The 22263-nt window shown below is 36.6% G+C and overlaps 1 protein-coding gene across 2 annotated transcripts; it reads left to right on the forward strand.

The window, feature by feature from the left end:
- Positions 1–15702, forward strand: nubpl (nucleotide binding protein-like). 2 transcript variants are annotated; one of them, XR_014085761.1, is made up of 11 exons: positions 1–199; positions 9678–9837; positions 10311–10345; positions 10521–10611; positions 10696–10735; positions 10876–10966; positions 11040–11133; positions 14339–14424; positions 14506–14626; positions 14792–14903; positions 15500–15702. XR_014085761.1 is itself a non-coding variant. In XM_008398621.3 (11 exons), exons 1-11 carry the CDS (start codon positions 44–46, stop codon positions 15560–15562), a joined length of 1020 nt encoding a protein of 339 aa, XP_008396843.3. In that variant the 5' UTR covers positions 1–43; the 3' UTR covers positions 15563–15702. The 2 variants fall into 2 exon arrangements, 1 of the variants encoding a protein (XP_008396843.3); XM_008398621.3 differs by having other exon boundaries at positions 14821–14903.
- Positions 15703–22263: the final 6561 nt, after the last annotated feature.

Consider the following 22263-nt stretch of genomic DNA (forward strand, 5'->3'; position numbering starts at 1 on the left):
AGAAAAAAAGAAATGCTGAACATGGGAACTATGCGCAAACCTGATGCGCAGAAAGCTCTCGGAGTTAAACATGATTCTGTTGACATACTCCAGACTGTCGCATTTACTGAGGATGTCAGGCAGCAAAGCTTCAATATTCCGAAACGGGACCGAGATGAAACACGGAGCTGGTTGCTGTGTGCAGCTGAAAAGATTCCAGGTCAGGTTTGTCTGTGTTTCTGCTGGGAGGTTAGCTGGGAGGTTAGCTTACGGGTTCACCGTTGGCTGAATGGATGTGAAGAGCGCAATAAATAACATGGAAAACTCGGAGAATAATTGGACATAAAATCCACCACGACGTTAATATTAAAGACTAGAACATTTACAGGCTGTTGTAGATTCTGTCTTTTCCTATATCTCTTTTAACTGCTTTGCACGCTGCAGCTTTTTTTTCCCCAAAAAAACTTTATTTAAACAAAGTAATTACAACAATATAACTCTGTAGAGGGCATAGTAGAGGTAGCTTTCGAAATGGAAATATAACGTAATATTGATAGAAAAAATTATAAAATAACTAAAGCAGCAACAAGGGGACTCATATGTTAGGTTAACATACATTGGTGGGCAATTCCATTAATATTTCAGTCAGGTCTTCATATGATTCAATACATTTCAGAGATTTCAAATATAACTGGAATTCAGATTTTAAAAAATTAAAAACTGGGGATGATCTCAGTACTCTGTTTATGAATAAAGAATTTTGCGAAACAAAAAATTAGGTTACAACAGAGTTCTATTGTTTTTCAATAACACTCCAAAAGTTACCATGTCTCTAGAAATAGATTCAAAAAGTGCAATTTTCGATTTGATTCAGCTTTCTAAGGAATTACAAAATATTTTTGGTTTGATTGCAGTCATAGAAGACATGGTCAATTGTTTCTACGTCGCTTCCACAGACTGAGCATTTATTGTCATCAATATTAAAGCCATTTCTTAGCAGTTCTTTGGAGGGGTAAATTGCATTTAAAACTTTGAGTGTGTTTCTTTAGCTTTTGGTTGTATGGGGAGTTTTAAAGAGTTCTTAATCTTTCAATTGATTTTTTTTTTCTTTTTTCAAAATTTGCAAATAATGTTATTTTTATTTATTTTCCCAGGGAATAAAGTTTTGTTTAGACAGCTTCTAATTGTGTAGTTATTGAATTTTTGGTCAGTGATTGATATTCCATTAATAGACAAATTGGGTAGTTGTGGGGTCATCATATGTAATTATATTTTTAATCTGATTAATAAATGGTTTTGGTAAGGCATTATATAATCTGGTAAATTCAGTTGTAGGGGGAAAAAATTGATACTTTGCACAGAATTGTTCGTAGTTTAACATGCAACCATTAACATCCATTAAGTGTATAATAGACCATATATTCTTCTCCATCCAATTTTTGTAAAATAAAGATTTATTGTATGAATCTGTTATTCCATATGATAGAGCACTATGGTTAGTAGTTATGTACGTAGAGCATCTTCCAATATAGTAACAATTGTTTATGGAACTCTGATAGTTTGATGGGCAATTTATGTTTTGAAATCAGCTAGAAGAACAAGTTTTAAACCACATATTTTGTTAAATATATAATTCTGGACACAATAACAAAATAATTGATCATTTTTAATCCAGGATTTCAACCAATTAATCTTAAGGATTCTGTTAAGACATTCAAAGTCAATTACTTTCAGACCGCCATCTTTGATTTCTTTGATCATGTGATCTTTCCGTTCCGATCATGTGATCTTTCCGTTCCTCTAAATACAGTTCATGTTCATTTTGGTTAATAGTTTTAGTTAAACTATTTGGGACAGCAGTGCTTCAAGTTGAATAAATTAATCTTGATAAACTTTCCATTTTTGATAAGTAAATCTTTCCTAAAATAAAAACGTCTTGTTGGAGTTTGGATTTGCATTTTTAATCTTGTTTTCAATAGTTAAGGTTGATTCTTGGTTTTTGGTTATTACAGTTCCCAAGTATTTAATTTCAGATTTGATTGGAATGCTGGATATTTCTTTTAGGGAAGTGTCGTGGATGGCTATAAGCTCTTTTTTTTTTTTTTTAATTAAGCATTAGTCCTAAAGCCTCTGAAAAAAGTTACATTTTATCAATTACAATTGGAACCTGCTTGTCATATTTTAAGAAAACGGTGGTGTCATCTGCTAGCTGGCTAATGATTAATTCTGTACCGAAAACATCTAATTTCTCAATGTATGCACAGTTTTTAAGATAGATGGCTAACATCTCTGCAACTAAATTAAATAAATGTGTGGAAATGGAATACCTTGAGAAATTCCAATATCAATGTTAAATCTAGCTGTGGTGCCCGTAGGTAATGTTACACAACTATTAATGTTTTGATATAGACCTCTTATTAAGCTAATAAAGTTTGCTCCAAAACCTAAATGTTCAAAAACTGAGAACAGGAATCGGTGTTCCACCGAGTCAAAGGCCTTATGAAAGTCAAGGAAAAGAATAAAGCCATCATCTTTAATCACGTCTCTATATTCAATCAGGTCCTTTACCAGTCTAATGTTGTTGTGGATTGATCTTCATTTTTAGAAGCCAGACTGTGATTCAGCTATAATGTTTGAGATTCCTGTTTGGAGACGTATGGTAAATATGTTAGTAATTTCTAATCTGAATTCCTGAGTGTAATAGTTTTTCTATTCTCAATCAATCTTGGGTCCTTGTCTGGTTTTGGGATACATACAATAAGTCCTTGTTTCATTGTAGTAGGTATAGTATGATTTTTAAAAATATCTGTAAAAACTTGATGTAGTAATATTTTTATGTCTTCCCTAAAGTGTTTATAAAAGTTTCCTGTGAGTCCATCTGAGCCTGGTGCTTTGTTTAATGATTAGCGATGAACAGCCTTATCAAGTTCCTCAACTTTAATGTTGTTGTCACAAGTTTGTTTGAAATTATCTTCTATTTTAGGGATAAATGTTTCAATTTGTTGAAAAAAGGGGCAAGATTTTTGTTCTGAGAATTTGGAGGTATACAAGTTGCTATAGAATTTCAAAATGTCTGTTGATTAAGTTTTTTTATTGGTTTCTGTATTTATTATTAATGATTTGATAGAATTTTGTTGTCTTTTTTTTCCCAGATTACAAAAGTAGGCAGTGTTTTTTTCTCCCTCCTCAATCCATCTCGCTCTTGATCTAAGAGCGAGGGGATTATAAATGCCCCTGTGAGTATACATTTAATCAAGTTTAGATTGGAGGATTCTTATTTTTAGTTTGTCTTCAATTGAGAGGTTAGATTTATTGCAATATATATTTTCTTGTTCTTTTTTTTGGAGATCTTTTTTAATTTGTTTACTGAATGAGATAGAAAATTGTCTGATCTTATACTTTAGGAATTCCCATTTTTGAACAGGACTTTAAATCTTCAGAGTCCTTTATATTTTGGATTAATTCTTTGATATTTTGGCAGTAAGTGTCATTTTTAAGAAGACTGTAGTTAAATTTCCAATATTTGTTCCTTATTTCCAGTTTTGAGGTTTCATTTGTATGGAAATAAGACTATGGTCAGTTAGCAGTGCAGGAGAAATATCAGAATTGATTTCATTGGTCAATAATTCGTTTGTTATAAGCCAGTGATCAAGCCTTGATTTGCTATTTGAGCAAAACCATGAGAATTTTATACAATTAGGATTAAGCTAATTTAAAATGAACTTTTGTTCATTTTTGCAATGAACAAAAGTTAATTGCAAAAATTGTTAAATATTTTGTGTGGGTAGAAGATGTTTTTTTAGAAGGCCATTTCTCATAAAATTCATCTTGATCGAGGTCAAGATCTCCACCAATTATAACATTGTTTATTGAGTAAGATGATTTTAGGTGATCCAAGTTTAGGGATATTTCTTCTAGCAATAATTTGTTCTGGTTTAGATTATTGTAACTTTGATTATTATCCAAACAGAGAGTGTGAGGAATAACCAGTGACCATTTTCATCCATTTTACTTGACATTATCTGACCCTGGAAGTTTTTTAGAAGAATAGCGACCCCTGCTGACCTTGAAGAACCATGACAAAATAAGCTTCATCTCCTTATTGTATCAACAGATCCTATCTTCATGTTTTGAACGAGTTTCCTGTAAGAATATTATATTTACATTTTTCCATTTACAAAATAAAAAGAAACTTTTCCTTTTTAGTCAAGTCTCTTAGGCCCCTTTCATTAACAGAAATTAGCGAAAGTTCACTTTTCAAGTTAAACATAAAAAGTATATTCTTGAATATTCGTTCACATACAAGTAATTGCTACGTTTTGAAGAGATCTTAGAGAAAGTAGAGACATTTTCAAATCCATTCATTTTTTACATTTGTTGTGTTTTGATCAGGAAATGACATGGGCACCTAATCTTTTACAAACATCTGCGTTGAGGACCCCGTTTGGCTGTCACTAGTTAATCCGGGTCTTTATGCTGCTCTTTTTTTTTCTTTAAGTTTATTTCCCCTCATCAACAGCCTGCAAACTGTTTCCCAGTAGAGAACACTCGGACAAATACTGTAGATATGGCTCATAATCTGTTGGTGGTATCTGACAGTAATGTAGGAATGTTTATTACAATTTTGGCTTGTCCATTTTTAAATATCACCACCAACTATAAAATTGGCTATTAACTTTATATCATTTAGATGAAATGTTATTGTAGTACAACTTATCGACGTTACTTTATATTTCTCTCTATTTGTACATGTAAACACCACAAGCAACACCATCAGATATGTGATTTAAATTTTATTAAACATGATGACACCAACCTCATTGTTTAGTGACACTTCCTGTGGGTAGTGTCGCTTGAAAAAAGTTCAGAAAGTGCGATTGCATTACAGGATCTGAGCCAAAAACACACACTCGGCTAGAAGTGTTGAGCAACTCACACTACAGGTACTTGGGAGAAGGGTTGCCACCTTTCAGAAATCAAAATAAGGGACGCCCACCACGGCGCGTCGTCCTACTCTCACAGGATGGGATGTCCACTGCAGTGCTAGACAATATTTTATAGCAATGTTTTTTGTCTATAAAAAGTGATCCATAGAGCAATTGTTCATGCATAGAGGTCGGTTAGAGTACCCCAAAACTGTACTCCAATCAGAGTAGTATACTTTAAATATGTTTAATTAAGCAAGTGTAAAAGGTATTTGGTAAACCACAGATCATACCACCTGATTTAATATTCAAAATATGTCCTCAGTATAAAAGTATAAAGTTATGTGAACATTCTGATATTTTCCAGAGTATTACCAAAATATTTATAGAAATGAGTTAGGTGTGAAGGCTGGTTCTAGACCAGATTTACCACAGGGGCCAGGATAGTCAGTGTGTTTACATGCCAACACTTGAAAAAGATTGAAAAGAAAAAAAAACAAGCAACACTTGAAAAAGATTATTATTATTATTATTATTATTATATCATTTGACATAATAAGTGAGTCAAAGACCCACTTGCGTCTCCAGAGATCCAGGTTGCAGATCCCTGGCAAATGGAAAGCGTGATCCTATACAGCAGCTAAAAGTTCAGCACTGTAATTTTTCATTCATTGTTAAAGTAAAATTGTGAAGGTTAAACAAAATCCACCACTGAGTATTGTGACATTTATTTAGTATAACTTCTTTGGTACCCTGTTGGCTCCCATCTAGAACCGCCCATAGCTGCAGGTCTGTGTCTGGTGCATAAATGACCACTGATCAATGAATTCATAAAATATATCAACATTTCAAAATAAAACATTCACGCCCAAACAAACCTTTTAAAGAAAGAAGTATTTATGTATTTACTGTTGTTCTTTAAATGATCATTTGTATTATTTTGGCAGATATCATTATACATTAAATAAGCAAATAATCAAACCAATATACTAAAAGCACAATAAGAAAATTAATTAATCATAGCAAAATGTTACCATATCAGGGTCTGCTGTGTTCCTCTCCTGATCCATTCATACAGCAGCAAACTGCGCCACGATGGACACATTTTATTTTTAAATTGCCTGTGTTTATCCTCACTCACATTATTCAGCCTGGGATTTGCGTCTTCCTTCCTGTATCTTTACGAAAGGTTTCGCTTCTAAGGACTGTGGAGAATCGAGTCGAGGACGTTTTAAAAAGATCCGGGTTGATGGCGCCTCACCGCGGCTGCGTAGTGTCCGTCTCTAGGCAACCGTGACAACAGCGACGGTCCGTAGCGTTCTGGGGTTCTTTAGCTCCCGCAACGAGAATTTAGCCGACCTTAATATTTCCTGTGTTTTTTTATTTCGGTCATTATTGTTACACTTAGTGTTTATGTCTGTGATAGGCGTGTCTATCGGACATTTATAGAAATACGGAACAAATCCCGTATTGGTTCAATACAGGATGCAACATTTAACAGCCAAATACGGGACGATTGCATATTTTAAAGGACGGGTGGCAACCCTAATGGCAACTCTTCTCTCAACTCTGTTCTCCTGCTACTGGTAGCTTCACCGCATCAGTTCAGCGTTAAACCGGCCAATGTGATTCACTTGTCCGGTGTCTGATTTTCAAATATTTTATGTTTTATTGAGGATTTTTGTGCATATGTTTTGGCAGTTCTGTGATCATGTCAAAGCAGCAACTCAGGGCGCCGGCAGGAATCTTGGCCCCATGACAAAAAAGTTGTTTGGGCCCCTCGTGCAGCTGCTGTTACATTTTTTTGAGTCTATTTGACCCATAAAAAGCATCACAATTTTAAAGGCTTCATCTGCCTTTCTTTCTTTGGTTCAACACTGATAATTAGCACAATATTTACTGCTCATGAATTTAACATCCAACAGTCCACATCCAGTATGCAAGTAGGCTGCTTACATTTTTTCTATTACTGAAATGTCTCTCCGCATGAGCAACAGTCAAAAGCAACGTGCAACTACACATAAAGCAATCCAGACTTCTAAAAATGCTATGTAGTTGCATTTTATTCAAGCTGCAGTACATAACTTTAATAAAAAATATGTTTTCTTCATATTTGTTAAAGCTGTCATGATGTCATAGCAGTTTGTTGTTAGACACATAATCTGTGAAAAGATCAATCTCCTCCATCTCCTTCCTGAATTACTTACTGGTTAAAGTAATGCACCGTTCTGACCAAAACAACCAATCAGAACTAGTATGACGCTCTTAACGCTGTCAATTATCCTCATTCACTCGCTGCTAAATGTGCTAATGGTGGAGAAACAACTTATCATTACAAGAAACCGTTTATCTGCCGTCATTGGTAGCTATGCTATGCTAACTAAACTGAGCATTCACAGTTTGAATCTGCACGGCTCTGTGCTATGCTAGCTGCAGCACTGCACAAATCGAGGGGGAGGAAGGATGAGCAGCACCACATGAGATTGTGATTGACAGCACTAAAACTCTCCTGCCACTGGTTGTTTCTAGCACTGGGAGAAGGCAGAGGAAATAGATTTTTCACAAATTACCTCTCATACCATACTGTCACAACATTAAAAAAAAAGTGAAAAAAAATCTCTTAGGAGAGAACAGGTCAGGAGGGACGTGGTAACGGATATCTGTAATTTAAAACTGTGTGGACTGGCTGCAGTCCAGACAGGAGGCTGTTTTTTATTATCATTTTATAAAGATTGTTTGAATTTCTGTCAGCAACAAATACATTGTTTTTGTTGTGTAATTGTAAAAATAGCAAAGACACAGAGAAATTCCTATGGATTCCCTGGAATGATGCTAACTAGCTTGTTATTGGACACAGTGTTGCTCAGCTTTTTCACTGGGACGGGGGAGGAAGAGGGTTTATGCTGGTTGCTGCTGACTGACTCATCTGTTGTTAAGTGATAAAAGGTACAAGGAACAAGTTAAATTACCAACATGTATATGTTGGTAATTTTTTTCCTTAATTCATTAAATGCTACTGAAAAGGAGGCGAACAGTAGTTTGTAGCTAAGCCAATTATGCTAAATGGTTGATAATCTCACACAGTTTACTCACATCTCTTGGAGAAAAACTGGGTTATAAATTAACACTTACCTTTTTCTCTCTCTCTCCCTCTCTCCTTATTTGAAAACCACTTTTGAATTTTAATCATCAGAATACCGGAGCTAAAAGTTTTACGTCAGTCTGCTTTTCTCCATCAATACGTGTTTCCCGACCGCTCCGCGCCTTATGGGGTAAAAAAAAAAAAAAAGATACGCACGTTGTGCAAAACTCTGAAACAGGAGAACCAGGACATAGAACGGAGCAACGAACTATTAATCTATAAATTAATAGACAGGTCTATATAAAGATATAATCCATGTTCCTGTCCCATATTTGTATGGCATTAAAAGGACCTGGAACTGTTGTTTTTCCACTGAAAGCTCTGTTGTACAGTTATGCCATGTGGGTGAAATTTTATGGATGATACTCTGAAGGCAGCACAGAGCTGCTCCACCAGAAACTCACAGAAACACTGAAGAGAAGAAGAGCTATGATTAATGTAGTTACAGTTCTATCCATGTTTTAATGTTGTCGTTTTGCAAATAGATCAAAGTTTAAACTAACATTGTTGTACATCTTTTATCTGGTCATTTTGTAAACCAGATAAAAGGCCTACAAATTTTAAGTTGAATGTTCATTACATTTTTCTTAGACACCTGTAAAAATAATTTCTATTCTCATGGCTTTTTTGCTCTCTGGAAAATTACTTTTGATGATAAATACAAAAAAAAGCATAAAAATCAAAACATGAACAATAGTGATAGTAATATTAATAATAAAATAATATTCAATGCAAAGTAACCTACAATTTCTTTGGTGGGGGCGGTGAGGGACCAGGATAATGGACAGGAGGGCGCTGGGCCAAAAAAGGTTGAGAAACACTGATTTAGAAGATAGAAACTATTGTGACAGCCCCTTAACAGAGGAGGAAATCTCTAAATGCAAAGTATTCTAATTTTTTTAAAGTCCTTTTTGTGGGCTTTATGAGTTGGAAGCCTAAATTATGTAAAAATAAACGGATATTTGAAATTGTTTTACCTGTGGGCTCTGAATCTAAAATCTCTGAAAGTTTAACTTTGTGAATGGAATTATGGGAATTAAACAATTTTATCTATGATATTCATATTTTTTGGAAAGGGTCTGTATGTTGGGTAACATCTTATATTATTACCTAATTCAGTCCAGAACCTTTCTGTCACATATGAAATTTTTAATATCTTCTGTGTTGACCACTCATAAATGAAATTGTAATTTTCCAGGTTTAGGTAGAAATATTATATAAGCAAAAAAAGTCCATCAATTGTGTTTTCTACCTTGCATTTTATGGACATTATAATGTTTTCTCATTGTTATTGTGTCAATATCAAGCTAAGTCAAGTTTATATGTATATCACAATTCAGCAACAAAACAGTTCAAAGTGCTTTACATCATAAACAACATGGCAGCCAATTATCCAACATCAATAAATATTACATTTTGTCAAATGCCATCATCAAAATCATCAAGCAAATTCACATCAAGTATATTGATAAATGTTCCATTTACTACTAATCAAATGCAACTCTAACCATGTGGGTTCTAAGCTTTGATTTAAAGAAACTCAGTGTTTCAGGTGTTTTGCAGTTTTCTGGAAGTTACTTTAAGGTGCATCAAAACTAAATGCTGTTTCTCTATGTTTGGTTCTGGTTCAGGGGATGCAGTCAAATGGTTCGATTAACAAAAAAGGTCTGCAGGATAGGCAGAAGCAGCAAATGGCCAGAGGTCTACCTAAGCAGAAGCCCATCAGAGACGTCAAACAGGTGATTGTTGTTGCTTCAGGGAAAGGCGGCGTGGGCAAGTCGACAACAGCAGGTACTGCTGGCTTCCTCTGCTGAAAAATGTAACACTTTTCCTAGAGATCTTTAACACAAAGGCTTAAATGTGCATGTTTTGCATTTAATTCTCTCAAATCTTTCTGTTTATAGGATTTAATGAATAACTACTTTTTTGTCAACGATTAACTGGTACCTTGTTGATTATTCCTAGTAAAAGCAGGGATGTGTATATGGGTGTGTGTGTGTGTGTTGTAGAAACACTTTTTAGTGTAGATGAAACATTGAATTTGTTTATTTTAATGTTTCAGATTAAATTAAACATATTTTATCTGAAACAGATTAAACAGACTGAATTCATTCAACCACAGATTCATATCTTGAACTATGGAAACAGATTTAAACAATGTATTTCATCTTGTTGTTTTAAATACCTTTATCTTAAAACAAAAGGTGGGTTTTTATTTAAAGATCATGATAAAACTGAGTTCTAGTGTGTTTGTGTATTTGCAGTGAACTTGGCTCTCGGATTAATGGCCATTGACAAGGTAAGATATCACTCATGTCTTTTTTTATTTATTTAAAATTAAACCGTGTCACAGACACAGAATCACAGTATAACAGAATCAGAAATGTGGATTTGATTAAAAAATAAATCAATTTCTGGCTCTGGATCACGCTATGCCTAAGGTCAGGTTAATGGAGCTGATCTTTCTCTCTCAGTCCAAGTCAGTTGGTCTGTTGGATGCTGACATCTATGGACCCTCCATTCCCAAACTGATGAACTTGAAAGGAAACCCAGAGCTCAACGATGGTCTGTTGTTTAGCTAAGCCTTGTTGATAATGAATTAGATGTTCTGTTCCGTACATGAAATTTAGTTTTTTCACCTTCCTTTAGATAATCGAATGATTCCTCTTATCAATTATGGTGTCCCATGGTGAGTTGTCTTTTTCTTTTAAAATGGTCATTAAGTTTTAAAAAAACTGAATTATGGGTCACATGTGTGGGTGAACATATATGTGAACCATGTGTGGGTGTGTTTACATGTTCTCTAATGTAACTTCTCTGTTCTGTCAGTATGTCAATGGGCTTCTTGGTACCGGACACATCTCCGATAGTTTGGAGGGGACTGATGGTAATGTCTGCCATAGAGCGCTTGCTCAGACAGGTAAAAGTTAGAATATTTATTATTTCCCCATTCTGTCACCCATAAATGTTGATATGTTTATTTGCATTTGTAGGTAGAATGGGGCTCTCTGGACTACTTAGTGGTAGACATGCCTCCCGGGACGGGAGACGTCCAGCTGTCCATCACTCAGAACATTCCCATTGCAGGTCAGTTCTCCTTTAAGGGTGTTTTCAAACCAGCCCTGTTTAGTTCACTTTAATCAGACTCTAATTCGTTTGTCTAGAAACTCCAGTTCGTTTGGGGGAGTGAATGAAAATTTAAATTCCAAAACAGACTAAAAAAGCTAACTCTGATCCGCCTAAAAACCTCGATCTCAGTTCGGCTGAAGTGAACTCTGATGCGGTTGGAACGCAGTGTGAATGCAACTAGACTGGAGACCGCTCCAAATGCAGGAAGCTAACTACAGTGCAGGGAGTTCTGGTCAATATATTACTCTCTGCCCTGCAGGTTCACAGAGATGTTGTGTAGGTTGCTATGGTAATGGAGCTGCGTGCCATCACAGAGAGTGAAAAAAAGCAGAATATAAATGGCTTAAAGTTGTTTACACTTGTTTACCATCTTATTTTCCCTTTGCTGTGGCACACTGCAACTGTTACAATTTATAAATTTTTTGTAAATGACAAAAACTCAATTGCCTTGTTTGTCTGAATATGCAGTCATCAAATAGGATGACATATTTCATATATAGAGAGAGAGAGAGAAGACCAAGACCTGCGCTACATGACACGATAAGATGTGAAATATGATCAAAATTGCTTCTCAAATTGATCTGAAAGATTCACATTCCCATAAAAACAGCAAGATATTAAATACTTAGAACTTAAATAAATTTAACCAATATTAACCAATACCATCTCTGTGCCACAATCCACATTAGTCACGTGCCATCCCTAAAAAGATAACGCCCCTGGTGTTTGCCCATATTGCTCATCTCAGAAACCACCATTCTCTGCACCATTAAACATAGCAATTGAGGCAATGCCCTGTCGGAAAATAATGCTCAACTATGAACAAGGGCGTAAATCCCATCTCATTATTGGGGTCACCATAAACGGAAATTTTTTAAGAGCAATTTTGGGGGGGTCGGCAAAGTTACAGTAAAATGTAACGTAAAATGTGGTTTAAATTTTTGTGTGTGTTCAAGCTGCACCATCGAAAATGGTGCAGCTTATTTGCTAGTAAGTAGCAATGAATAACCAAAGTGTTTTTCTCAGTAAACCTGTTGAGACCCATAGAAGTCACACTAAGATTCAAATGTTGCTTAGATATGAGTTTGGTTCATCTAATCTCTGCTACACCTTTACAAAAACTTAAGGCTCTAAATAAAAACAAGTTTTAATAAGCAACTCCACTTAATAAAATTCATCATAAATATTGATTTATTTCAGTGTTTCTGAGTATGTTATTTAGATTATAACTTAAGTTGCTTTAAACTTTTATTTTTGATGGGGTTTTTCATGTCCTGGATGGCTGAGAACCTATAAATATATAGAATTTCTGGGACGTATCATAACTTAAACTTAAAGGTCAGCACCGGAGTTTTCTAGAAAATATTCAGATTTTATTTTGTGGTTTTAAAGGCTATTTGTTGAAGATGGTAAGAAATAAAGGCATATTTTATCTTGTTTTACTACCAGCTGCAACAGCCCCTCTGGTCTCGGCTCCCATACAGAACTGTCGGCTAGTGGTAACACTCAGCCGCTGCCTCCCATTTCAAACTCTCATTAAAGTAAGAGTTAGAGAGCTAAATATAACTGAAATATTGTCTCCCTTCGACAGAAAAAGGAGCTAAGTCTATGAAAGCAATGTAGCAGTTTTGCTTGTTTTGACTTCCAAGGCACAATGTGGTAGTTTGTCATGACTCAACCGAAGTAATGAAATAACAAACTGTGGGCCGATTTTTATTGTCAATGTTTTTCTTCAGCAGTGAAAGTAAATAAGTGTTACATGTCTTTTGCTTTAAGTATTTACTTACTGGAGGATTTTTTGTTAGTGCTGCCGCAGCAACAGTTAGCTCCTCAGTCACCGGCTCTGACAGAGCCTGTGTCGTTCTGGGTTGGACTGAACCATTGTTCTAACAATAGTGGGGTGGGGGGTTTAAAAATGAATTCTAATTTTTTTCTTAGATGAATGGCAGATTTATTTCGTTCTTTGTTTCTATTGCCTTTTTTATATTTATATTTTTAATTACAAGGGTTGCTTTCATGATTTCTTTTGCGGGGGGACAATTCTAGACTTTTCCAGGATTGGGGGGGTTCGGACTCCCCCGGCCACCTTGGGAATTACGCCTATGACAATGAACACTGGCCAAGGAGCAACAAGCAAGAAGTAACCAAGCACAAGGTGCTCACCGTGACTGTTCTCTCCCTCTCTCCTGCTACATGAAACCAGGCAGTCTGACACCATGACACACATTACAGCTGCCACTTTGAACAAAAACAATCAAAGAGCAACACGCATGCTCTGTGTGCTCTTTCGTTCTTGTGTTTTATTTATTTGCTAATTAAATAAATATCGATATATAATTAAATAAAATAATAAAAGCTACTGCAGTTTACGCAGAGCATTAGAAGAACAAAGAACGGCTCTCAGTGAGGCTCCAGTCCTATCTTCTTAGTAAAGAGCCGTTCAGAAGAATCAGATCGTTTGTGAATGTCATACCACTATTTTGCAGACTTTTGGACACAGTGTTGTCCCATAAATGCAATAAGTCAGTCAGCACCTCCACACAATAATCCAGCACAGGGAGTGACAACTTTTTTTCCATCACAAGGGCTTATGTGTGTCTGTACAGCTAGCTTTGCTAACATCACGTCAACAGAGCTTACCTTCTTTAAGCTTCTTTTCTAAGTGACGAAAAAAGTTAGACGTAGTCCCCACCATCTGTGAAAGTGAAGCACTGCAGAGTTAGCTGTGGCCATCGGATTTCTTATGATTAATGCAGCGCTATTCTATTACTGATGATTAGACTGTCATCTTCTGTTGCTCAGTATGCTGTAAGTTTAGTGATATTTCCACAGTTGCGGTCTTGACTGGTCTTGAAATAAAATCCAGAGTCTGAGACGAGACCGAGACCATCCAAAAATGGTCTCGAGACCAAGACCGATTTCGAGTACTACAACACTGTCTGTTCCACCACAAGCGATGGGGGGAACAGGTTTTTCAGTTAGTTTGGATTGTTTGACAGTGCAGTGTGAATGCGAACTTCTGCAGCTGAAAATGTAACAATGTTTAAATTTTGGTCCCCAATCAAACCGAGTCTACTGGACTATCAGGTGTGAAAACACACCCTAAAAAGACTTTGTATGATCATCTTTTTAACTTGCCAGTGTGTTTGTGTGCGTTGTGCAGGGGCAGTCATCGTTTCAACACCACAAGATGTTGCTCTGCTGGATGCTCGCAGAGGAGCCGAGATGTTTAGAAAACTTAACGTGCCGGTAATCTTTCTATCAGGGCAGAAACAATAAAGTTGTTGGTAATGTCTGAGTTCTGGATGACAGCAGGTTTTCTGCCTGCAGGTTCTGGGTCTGGTTCAGAACATGAGCGTCTTCCAGTGTCCCAACTGTCATCATCATACCCACATCTTTGGATCCAACGGGGCAAAGCAACTTGCTGAGACGATCAGTGTCAAGTTTTTAGGTGAGACTGTCAAGAGCATCATTTAAAACCTGATAGCCAGATCGTGGTGTGACTTTTGGTTTTCTCTGGAAAATATTTTAGATTTCATGTAAAGCTTGTGGATTTGTTGTAAAATGTATCTGTTTTGTGCCATAAAGCAATTTTCTGGTTCTCACCATGTCTTAGAACCAGAACTCCGTTTTTTTTTTTTTAAGGTGACGTCCCTCTTCACCTAAACATCAGAGAAACGTCGGACAAAGGACAACCCATTGTCATCTCTTCTCCTGACAGCCCTGAGGTTTCTACATTATTCTATTTTTTATATGATTGCTTCAGTTAGTTTCAGTAATACCATGCAATTTTCTCCAAAATTATGTAACAGTTTGGTAAAATTCCTCATCTATCTGCAGTTTGTTTTTGCTGACCTTTAATGGCACACTGTGGGTCTTTCTCACTAATTAAAACCAACCATTATCGTGTACACTAATGCCTATCATGGTATTTTAAGTGTTGAATATTATCCACACTGATTCAAAGTGTTGTACTACTCTACCACTTAGTGACCAGTTCATCAGAGTTACTGTACTAAAGTTATACTAGTCTTTCCTATCAAAGACGGAAGACTTTTCTGTTTATCAGATCACTGTACAGGTTCTAAAACACAGCAGGACATAGTTTTTACTTATTACTTACTTATATACGTTACTTATTATTTTACTACCATTTTTTTCATATGTTGCTTTTATGTAAAAATCCATATAGTCAAATATTAGAAAAATAAAGGTGAACACAGTTGTTCAAATATTATCTGCTAATAGTTTTTCTTTTTAGTTTGAGGAACTCATTCAGTTTTTGGTGTTAAAGTTTTCTTCTATTTTGTTTTTGTACATCCAGGCTGAGGCTTACAGGAAGGTGGCATCTGCTGTGATCCAGAACCTAGAGGAACTTACCAGATGACTAAAAGCTCCTTTCTCTCTTTGTTTCTTTGATTTTTCTTTCATTATCTCTTTTTGTTTGTTCCTTTTACCATATTTGTGTTGAAAAATTTGAAAATGTAAAACTGCCAATAAATAATTGAATAAAATTTTAAAACTTTATTTAGGTGAATATGCTTTCACCAGGCTGGTGGGGTAGTGTGTTGACAATTTGGTCATTAACACCTTGAAGAAAAAGAGGTTATTGCTACCTTCACAATGGGTAAGTCTGACCTGCAGGCATTACCATCATCACAAGACGTGTGGAGAGGGGGAAATCTTTTAAGTTTTCGGGTGTCCACAAGGATGCAGACCCCAAAAGTAGCTCTATCCCCACAGCGATAGTGAGAAGGCTCAGCAATGACCACTTTCTGACCTGTGGTGACAGTCTGCTGTCTTCTGGCATGTCTGGATGATACACTATCTGCATTATCGCACACAGGAAGCCACTAGGGAAGGTCATCATTACCACCCAGAAGATCATTAGCTGCACTTTTCTAGAGGGCTCGCAACATTCTGAGGGACAGCGAGTGTTTGAGCTGCTGCCCTCAGGTCAAACACCCTGAGGGCGGGTGGGAGTTTGTGTATAGTCGCTGCTCCTTCATGTTGAGAGGAGCCAGTTGATTGATGGATGGATGGATGGATGGATGGATGGATGGATGGATGGATGGATCTTGTTTATATGAAGTAAACTTGTGCTTTACACAAGTGCAAATTTTATATTTCTGATTAAAGGCTGCACTCTGTTCACACCTATTTTGTTCTGAATGTAGTTTTTGTTCCAGCATTTCTCTGTGCATCTTGCATGGATCAGTAGACCAACTTCATTCTAACACACCAAAGTAGTATAGTATGTAATACTACAGATTACAGTCCTCTGTTGACAAAGATTTATCAATAGAGGACTGTAATCATTGTAGTGACTATTTGTCCAAAAACTCAAAATCCAAAAATAAAAAAAACTTAAGACTTCAAGGCGACCAGAGCAAAAGTGAATTCAACTCAAATAGCACTGTGGGTTTCTGACTTACGCATTCCAAAAAGACCAAAAGTCAAAAATGCAGTTCTTTGTTTGTACCATGCTTTACCTGAAACAATGGAATAAACTTCACAGGAGCCTTACTGTTTGGCTGTCAATTGTCTTACCTGTGGACTGACAACTGATTGACTGGCTGGATAGACTATCAAAGTTACTGGTGGTACACTGGTAATAAACCATGTGACTACCCACGTGCATAATGAACTAGCTAAACCCAAAGTATTTATACGCGCAAAACCCAAACTGAAATCAATTAACCAATTAAGTGAATTACTAGTCAAAAAAACCATTCTAAATAACTAGAATCAAACAAAAATGCCTAATTATAAATCAATCAGAAAATAAGCAATTAAAAATAAACTAAATAATACAAATTCTAAGATTTAACTAAAAATAAAGAAATGGCTCCTACAATCATTTGACTTAGAATCAAAAACTGAGAAGATTAAGTATTAAAGTTGTTGAAATGGTTAGAAAAAGTTTTCAATCAAAATTGATTTGCACATTTCTTAATATTTTTGTCACTTGTTTCAGAATGTGAAACTCATTCATTTCACTGAGTGAAATATTTCACATCTATTATTTCATGTCATTTTGATGATTATGGCTTATAGATAATGAAAACTCAAAATTCAGAGTCTCAAGGCATCCAAATATTATATCAGATCAATAAAGGATATTTTAAACACATATTAGATGTCTGAAAAGTATGTTTATTTAATCAATACTTGGTTGGGACTCCTTTGTATGCGTTATAGCTGAGATATGCAGTGTAGCATGGATGTGATCAGCCTGTGGTTCTTCTGAGATGTTTACCTTATTTGGTCCAGGGTCTCTTATCTTCCTCTTGACAATACTGCATAGATCCTCTGACAGGAGTGTCAAACTCATTTTCATTTCAACAACCTAGGGCAAAAAAATAAGGGGTGCGGGAACTAAATGCCAGAGTTTGCAGCGCCTGGTTTCTAACAGGTAAGGATCAAATTGTTTAAATTATATTTTCAGATATTTTATTGAACAAGCTTCTGCCTTACAGCAAGAAGTTTCTGGGTTCGATTCCCGGCCCCGGTCTTTCTGCAAGATATATTATTTTAACACCCTATCTTGGTGGTTCCCAGAAAAGGTTTGAGTGCTAATGTCGTTAGCAGCTGGCTTCAATTCAAATTCAAAAGTACTTAATTAATCCCAAAGGGAAATTAAATGTTGTAGCTCATCAAGATTCTTCAAAGACCTATTGAAGATGGCGATGGCTCCTTCATGTTGAGAGGAGCCAGTTGAGGGAGGGATGGATGGATCTCCTGAAGCGATCTGTACCACACTGAACCTGAAGAAGCTTCTGACTGAAGATGCTCTGCCTTCCTAAGACAGTCTCGTGAAGAGGATGGTCAGGGTTGTCCATAATTTTCTTGATTTTATGAAAAATCCTTTTTTTCATAATAATCTCCAGAGGTTCTTAGTACTGATATTGGCATTTTACATCTTGCTTTATTATTTTTAGGTTGTCCAAGCGCAGGAGGTTATGTAAATTCCCAAGACTGAGCCCCTACTGTTAACCTGGGTTGTGACTATTTCCCACACTCTGGTCACGAACCATGTTTTTAATGAGGTTTCTGTCCCTGAACAGTTGACCTACATTGTAGAAATACAGTATGACTCAACATTAACATGCAACTCCAGTATGAATTTGGGTTTACAGAAGCTAAATAAATTATTTACCAGGAGATCCAAGGACATTGAAATAACATGGGTTAGCTTGTTGTTAGCGATAGCATCCTTATCATGACTAATTACTTAAAAAAATCACTTTTTGAGGTACTGAACCCACCAGTTTCATATGCGCATTCACTGAATCCTTCTGTAGTGAAAAAATAAATATTCCCCCCCCCCCCAAATTCAAGGCATACGGGCGACCTAACTAGAGTCTAGTTGGGTCACCCCAAGATAACTAAGTCTTCTTAAAAGGTAGAGTCTCTGAGAACAGTTCTTGAAAATACAGTCAGTGTTTTCAGCAAAGCTGAGCTGACTGTCCCGGAACGACCCATGGTATTTAAAATTTGCCACAGTTTCAACAGGTTGGTCAACGAGAGAAACTGGAACCACTTTAAGGTCTTGTTTAGGTCATTTAATTAGCTCTACATTCTTAAGAGAATGAACAATGAATAATAAAGACTTTACGGTATTCTGAATTAGTAATGTAATTATATTAGTTGTGTTACCACCCCCACGCCACTAGAGGCAGTAGCAGGCCCGAAAAGATGCGATTAAGGAGCCGATTTAGAAGTACACCGAAGGCTGCAGAATGGACCATAGACATAATATAAGGATAGACGCCTCATGGACCGCTCTCGCCTATTGGAGCTGACGAGATTTAGGGCGGCCATCTTGGAGCGGTAGACCACTCCACTCAGCCTTATATATTTGGCAGGCACAATAAAGTATCAGCGCCATCTATCTATCTTGACTATCTTGCCTATCTATCTATCTTATAATATGTCTATGGAATAGACCCTTTCACAGTGACGTCAGACAATGGCCGCCATAACTCGAAGAGGTGTATCTTTACTTCTGGTGTGATTTTGCCTCGGGAAACCTGACTGAAAAATTCACGGATACTCATTATCTTAAGGATATAATAAGATGTAAGGATAATAATAACAGCATTAAAGTGTTAGATAACCATCATTACTCATTGTCAAGCCATCATTCTCTAACTGTGTATAAAATAAATAGCCTCCGATCGGAGAATGAACCAGCTAGCAGCAGCTTTAGCCACAGTTAGGAAACATACACATACACCGCTGCCTTTCAGTGCTGTGTTGTTAAAAGTTTCACTAAAATCACTGACATCATCCAACACTGTTGTTTGGAAAAGCATTTTAAGTATTGATTTAAGCACCATCTGCCAAATATTTTACATATTCTGATGTGATTCATAATTTCTCCTTTTGTTTTGTTGTCCATCTTTCTCAACAGTAGCCGACCTAACAACCTACCATATCTGAGATGGTCTTGTTCCTCTGTCCATGGCAGATTCAGTCAATCAGCTGTGGGACATCTGCTGCCTAGTCAAAGTATCATGGGCCTCTTGATTTAAAAGGAGACGAACCAGTACAGAGCCTCCCTCCTCCTGCAAGTCACACTTGTTGGATGAACACTCACTACTGCAAGCAGCTGTGTTAGAAATAAAATCTTTGTGTATCTATCCTGTAATTAATATCTATATGTATCTATTAATAAATGAATTGATGTTGTGTAGAGTTCTGTGAAAACTATTGTAAATAGCTTCTCTTGAGTAATCTACATATGTACAACTTTTATATTTAAATTGCATCTTTTTGTAAATTTTACACATCTGGCAACAAAGTATGTGGAGGAGAGGAAATGCTAAAATTAAAGCTGCCATTGTGGAACAAAGAAATAAGGTTTGTGGCTGTTTCTTTAAAACATCTATTTAATAATTATATTAAACACTGTACATGGTTACTACATTACACAAACATAATTACTACAGTTAACAATTTAAGTCATTGATAGAGAAAATGTATTTAGAAAAGGCATATCAATTTTATTTCAACATTATGTACTCAGGGTTTACAACTTAAGTAGACGTCCATGTTGGGTCCTTGGCGTGAGCCAGTCTGCAGTGAACTGGTGAACTGGTGCCAGTCTGCAGTGGATGACAGAGACGATGCTATACTGTAGTGAGCAGTTTGAAGCAGAAGTCCCACCATGTGATCCACAGGGTTTTCCCACCTGAGCACAAACTTCATGCACTTTGTTTCCACAGGCACCACAGCAGAATCAAGTGTAACCTGTTAAAAGGGATATAAAGTTGTTATTCCTATGTTATCAATTTTCTACTGCCAAGTCTACAACTGCAGGAAGACAAAGTATAAGAAACTTAGCCTTCTAATCATTTGATAAATATTCATTGGAGAAGTTAATGAGCTAATATAGATAGATAGATCATCACATTTCTCCAATGAAACGTTAATATCTATATCTAAGACAGCGTCTTCCTCATGTCTTGATTGTAGCAGGAGTTTAACTTCTCAGGACGTGATGGAGTAGCGGGTGTTTGGCATAACTGTTAAGTTTTGGACTTGTGGCTTCAGGTAATGTCGCTACTTAGCGGGTGGTGAAACTAGCGTTAGTGAGGAGAGTTTAATACGATCAAGCATTTTACATGACGGGTGGCAACCCCAGTCTATACTGTAAAAATGTGATTAAGATTAGAGCCTAAATACGTTCTATTTCCAAAACAGAAAGGCTACGTAATGTTAGCCAGCTAACAAATTACTATTGCTATCCTAGCATATCAACTAACAGCTAGAAAAAACCAAAACACGTATCTTCGTAGACAAACTGGACTGGTAGGACCTGTCTGCCTTGGGTGACCCTACCAGGGGCATAAAGCCCCAGACAGCATAGCTCCTAGGATCATTGGGACACTCAAACCCCTCCACCACGATAAGGTGGCAGCCCAAGGAGAGGTGATGTTGCCTCATATAAGTTTAATTTTTAGCTATTGGAATTACACCTGAGAGAAATTAATTTAATCAAAGTATGTCATGAATATTGTGTATGTATTTCTTCTTAAGTCCAGAAAACTAGTTTTTTATTTTTTCTGCTTTTACTACCACTAGGTGCAATTTAAATGTAAAAGTTGCACATATATCAAGAGAAGCTATTTACAATAGTTTTCACAGAACTCTACACAACATCAATTTATTAATAGATACATATAGATATTAATTACAGGATAGATACACAAAGATTTTATTTCTAACACAGTTGCTTGCAGTAGTGAGTGTTCATCCAACAAGTGTGACTTGCAGGAGGAGGGAGGCTCTGTACTGGTTCGTCTCCTTTTAAATCAAGAGGCCCATGATACTTTGACTAGGCAGCAGATGTCCCACAGCTGATTGACTGAATCTGCCATGGACAGAGGAACAAGACCATCTCAGATATGGTAGGTTGTTAGGTCGACTACTGTTGAGAAAGATGGACAACAAAACAAATGGAGAAATTATGAATCACATCAGAATATGTAAATGATTTGGCACTTAAGTCAATATTTAAAATGCTTTTCTAAACAGCTGTGTTGGAAGATGTCAGTGATTTTAGTGAAACTTAACAACACAGCACTGAAAGGCAGCGGTGTATATGTTTCCTAACTGTGGCTAAAGCTGCTGCTAGCTGGTTTATTCTCCGATCGGAGGCTGGTTCCTTTAAATACAGTAAGAGAATGGTGGATTGACAATGACAAATAACGGCTAACACTTAGATACTGTTATTAAGGTTAATACAGAAAGTGAACCTCTAAAACAGGGGTCCCCAAACTACCGCCCGCCTCCACATTTGGTCCGGCCCCCTGAACAATACCATAGAGCATTCAGATTTTTTTTATTTACCGTATTTCTGGACTATAAGTCGTTTATATGTGGATTTTCTTCAACCACCAGGGGGCTCTTTAGCAGGAAATGAATCATTGGAAGTCTCTGTTACTTGCGCGCCAACACTGAGCCCACAAGCAGCAAAATGAGTAAGAAACAGATCAGATGTCTTTGGAAAGTTTCTTTGCAAAGGGGAAAAGGCCCAGAGAAAAGACAGGAGGATGGATTTATCCCGGACCGGTAGGTGAG

This window comes from Poecilia reticulata, chromosome 22 (assembly GCF_904066995.2).
Source record: "Poecilia reticulata chromosome 22, P_reticulata-male-v2, whole genome shotgun sequence".
NCBI lineage: Eukaryota > Metazoa > Chordata > Actinopteri > Cyprinodontiformes > Poeciliidae > Poecilia > Poecilia reticulata.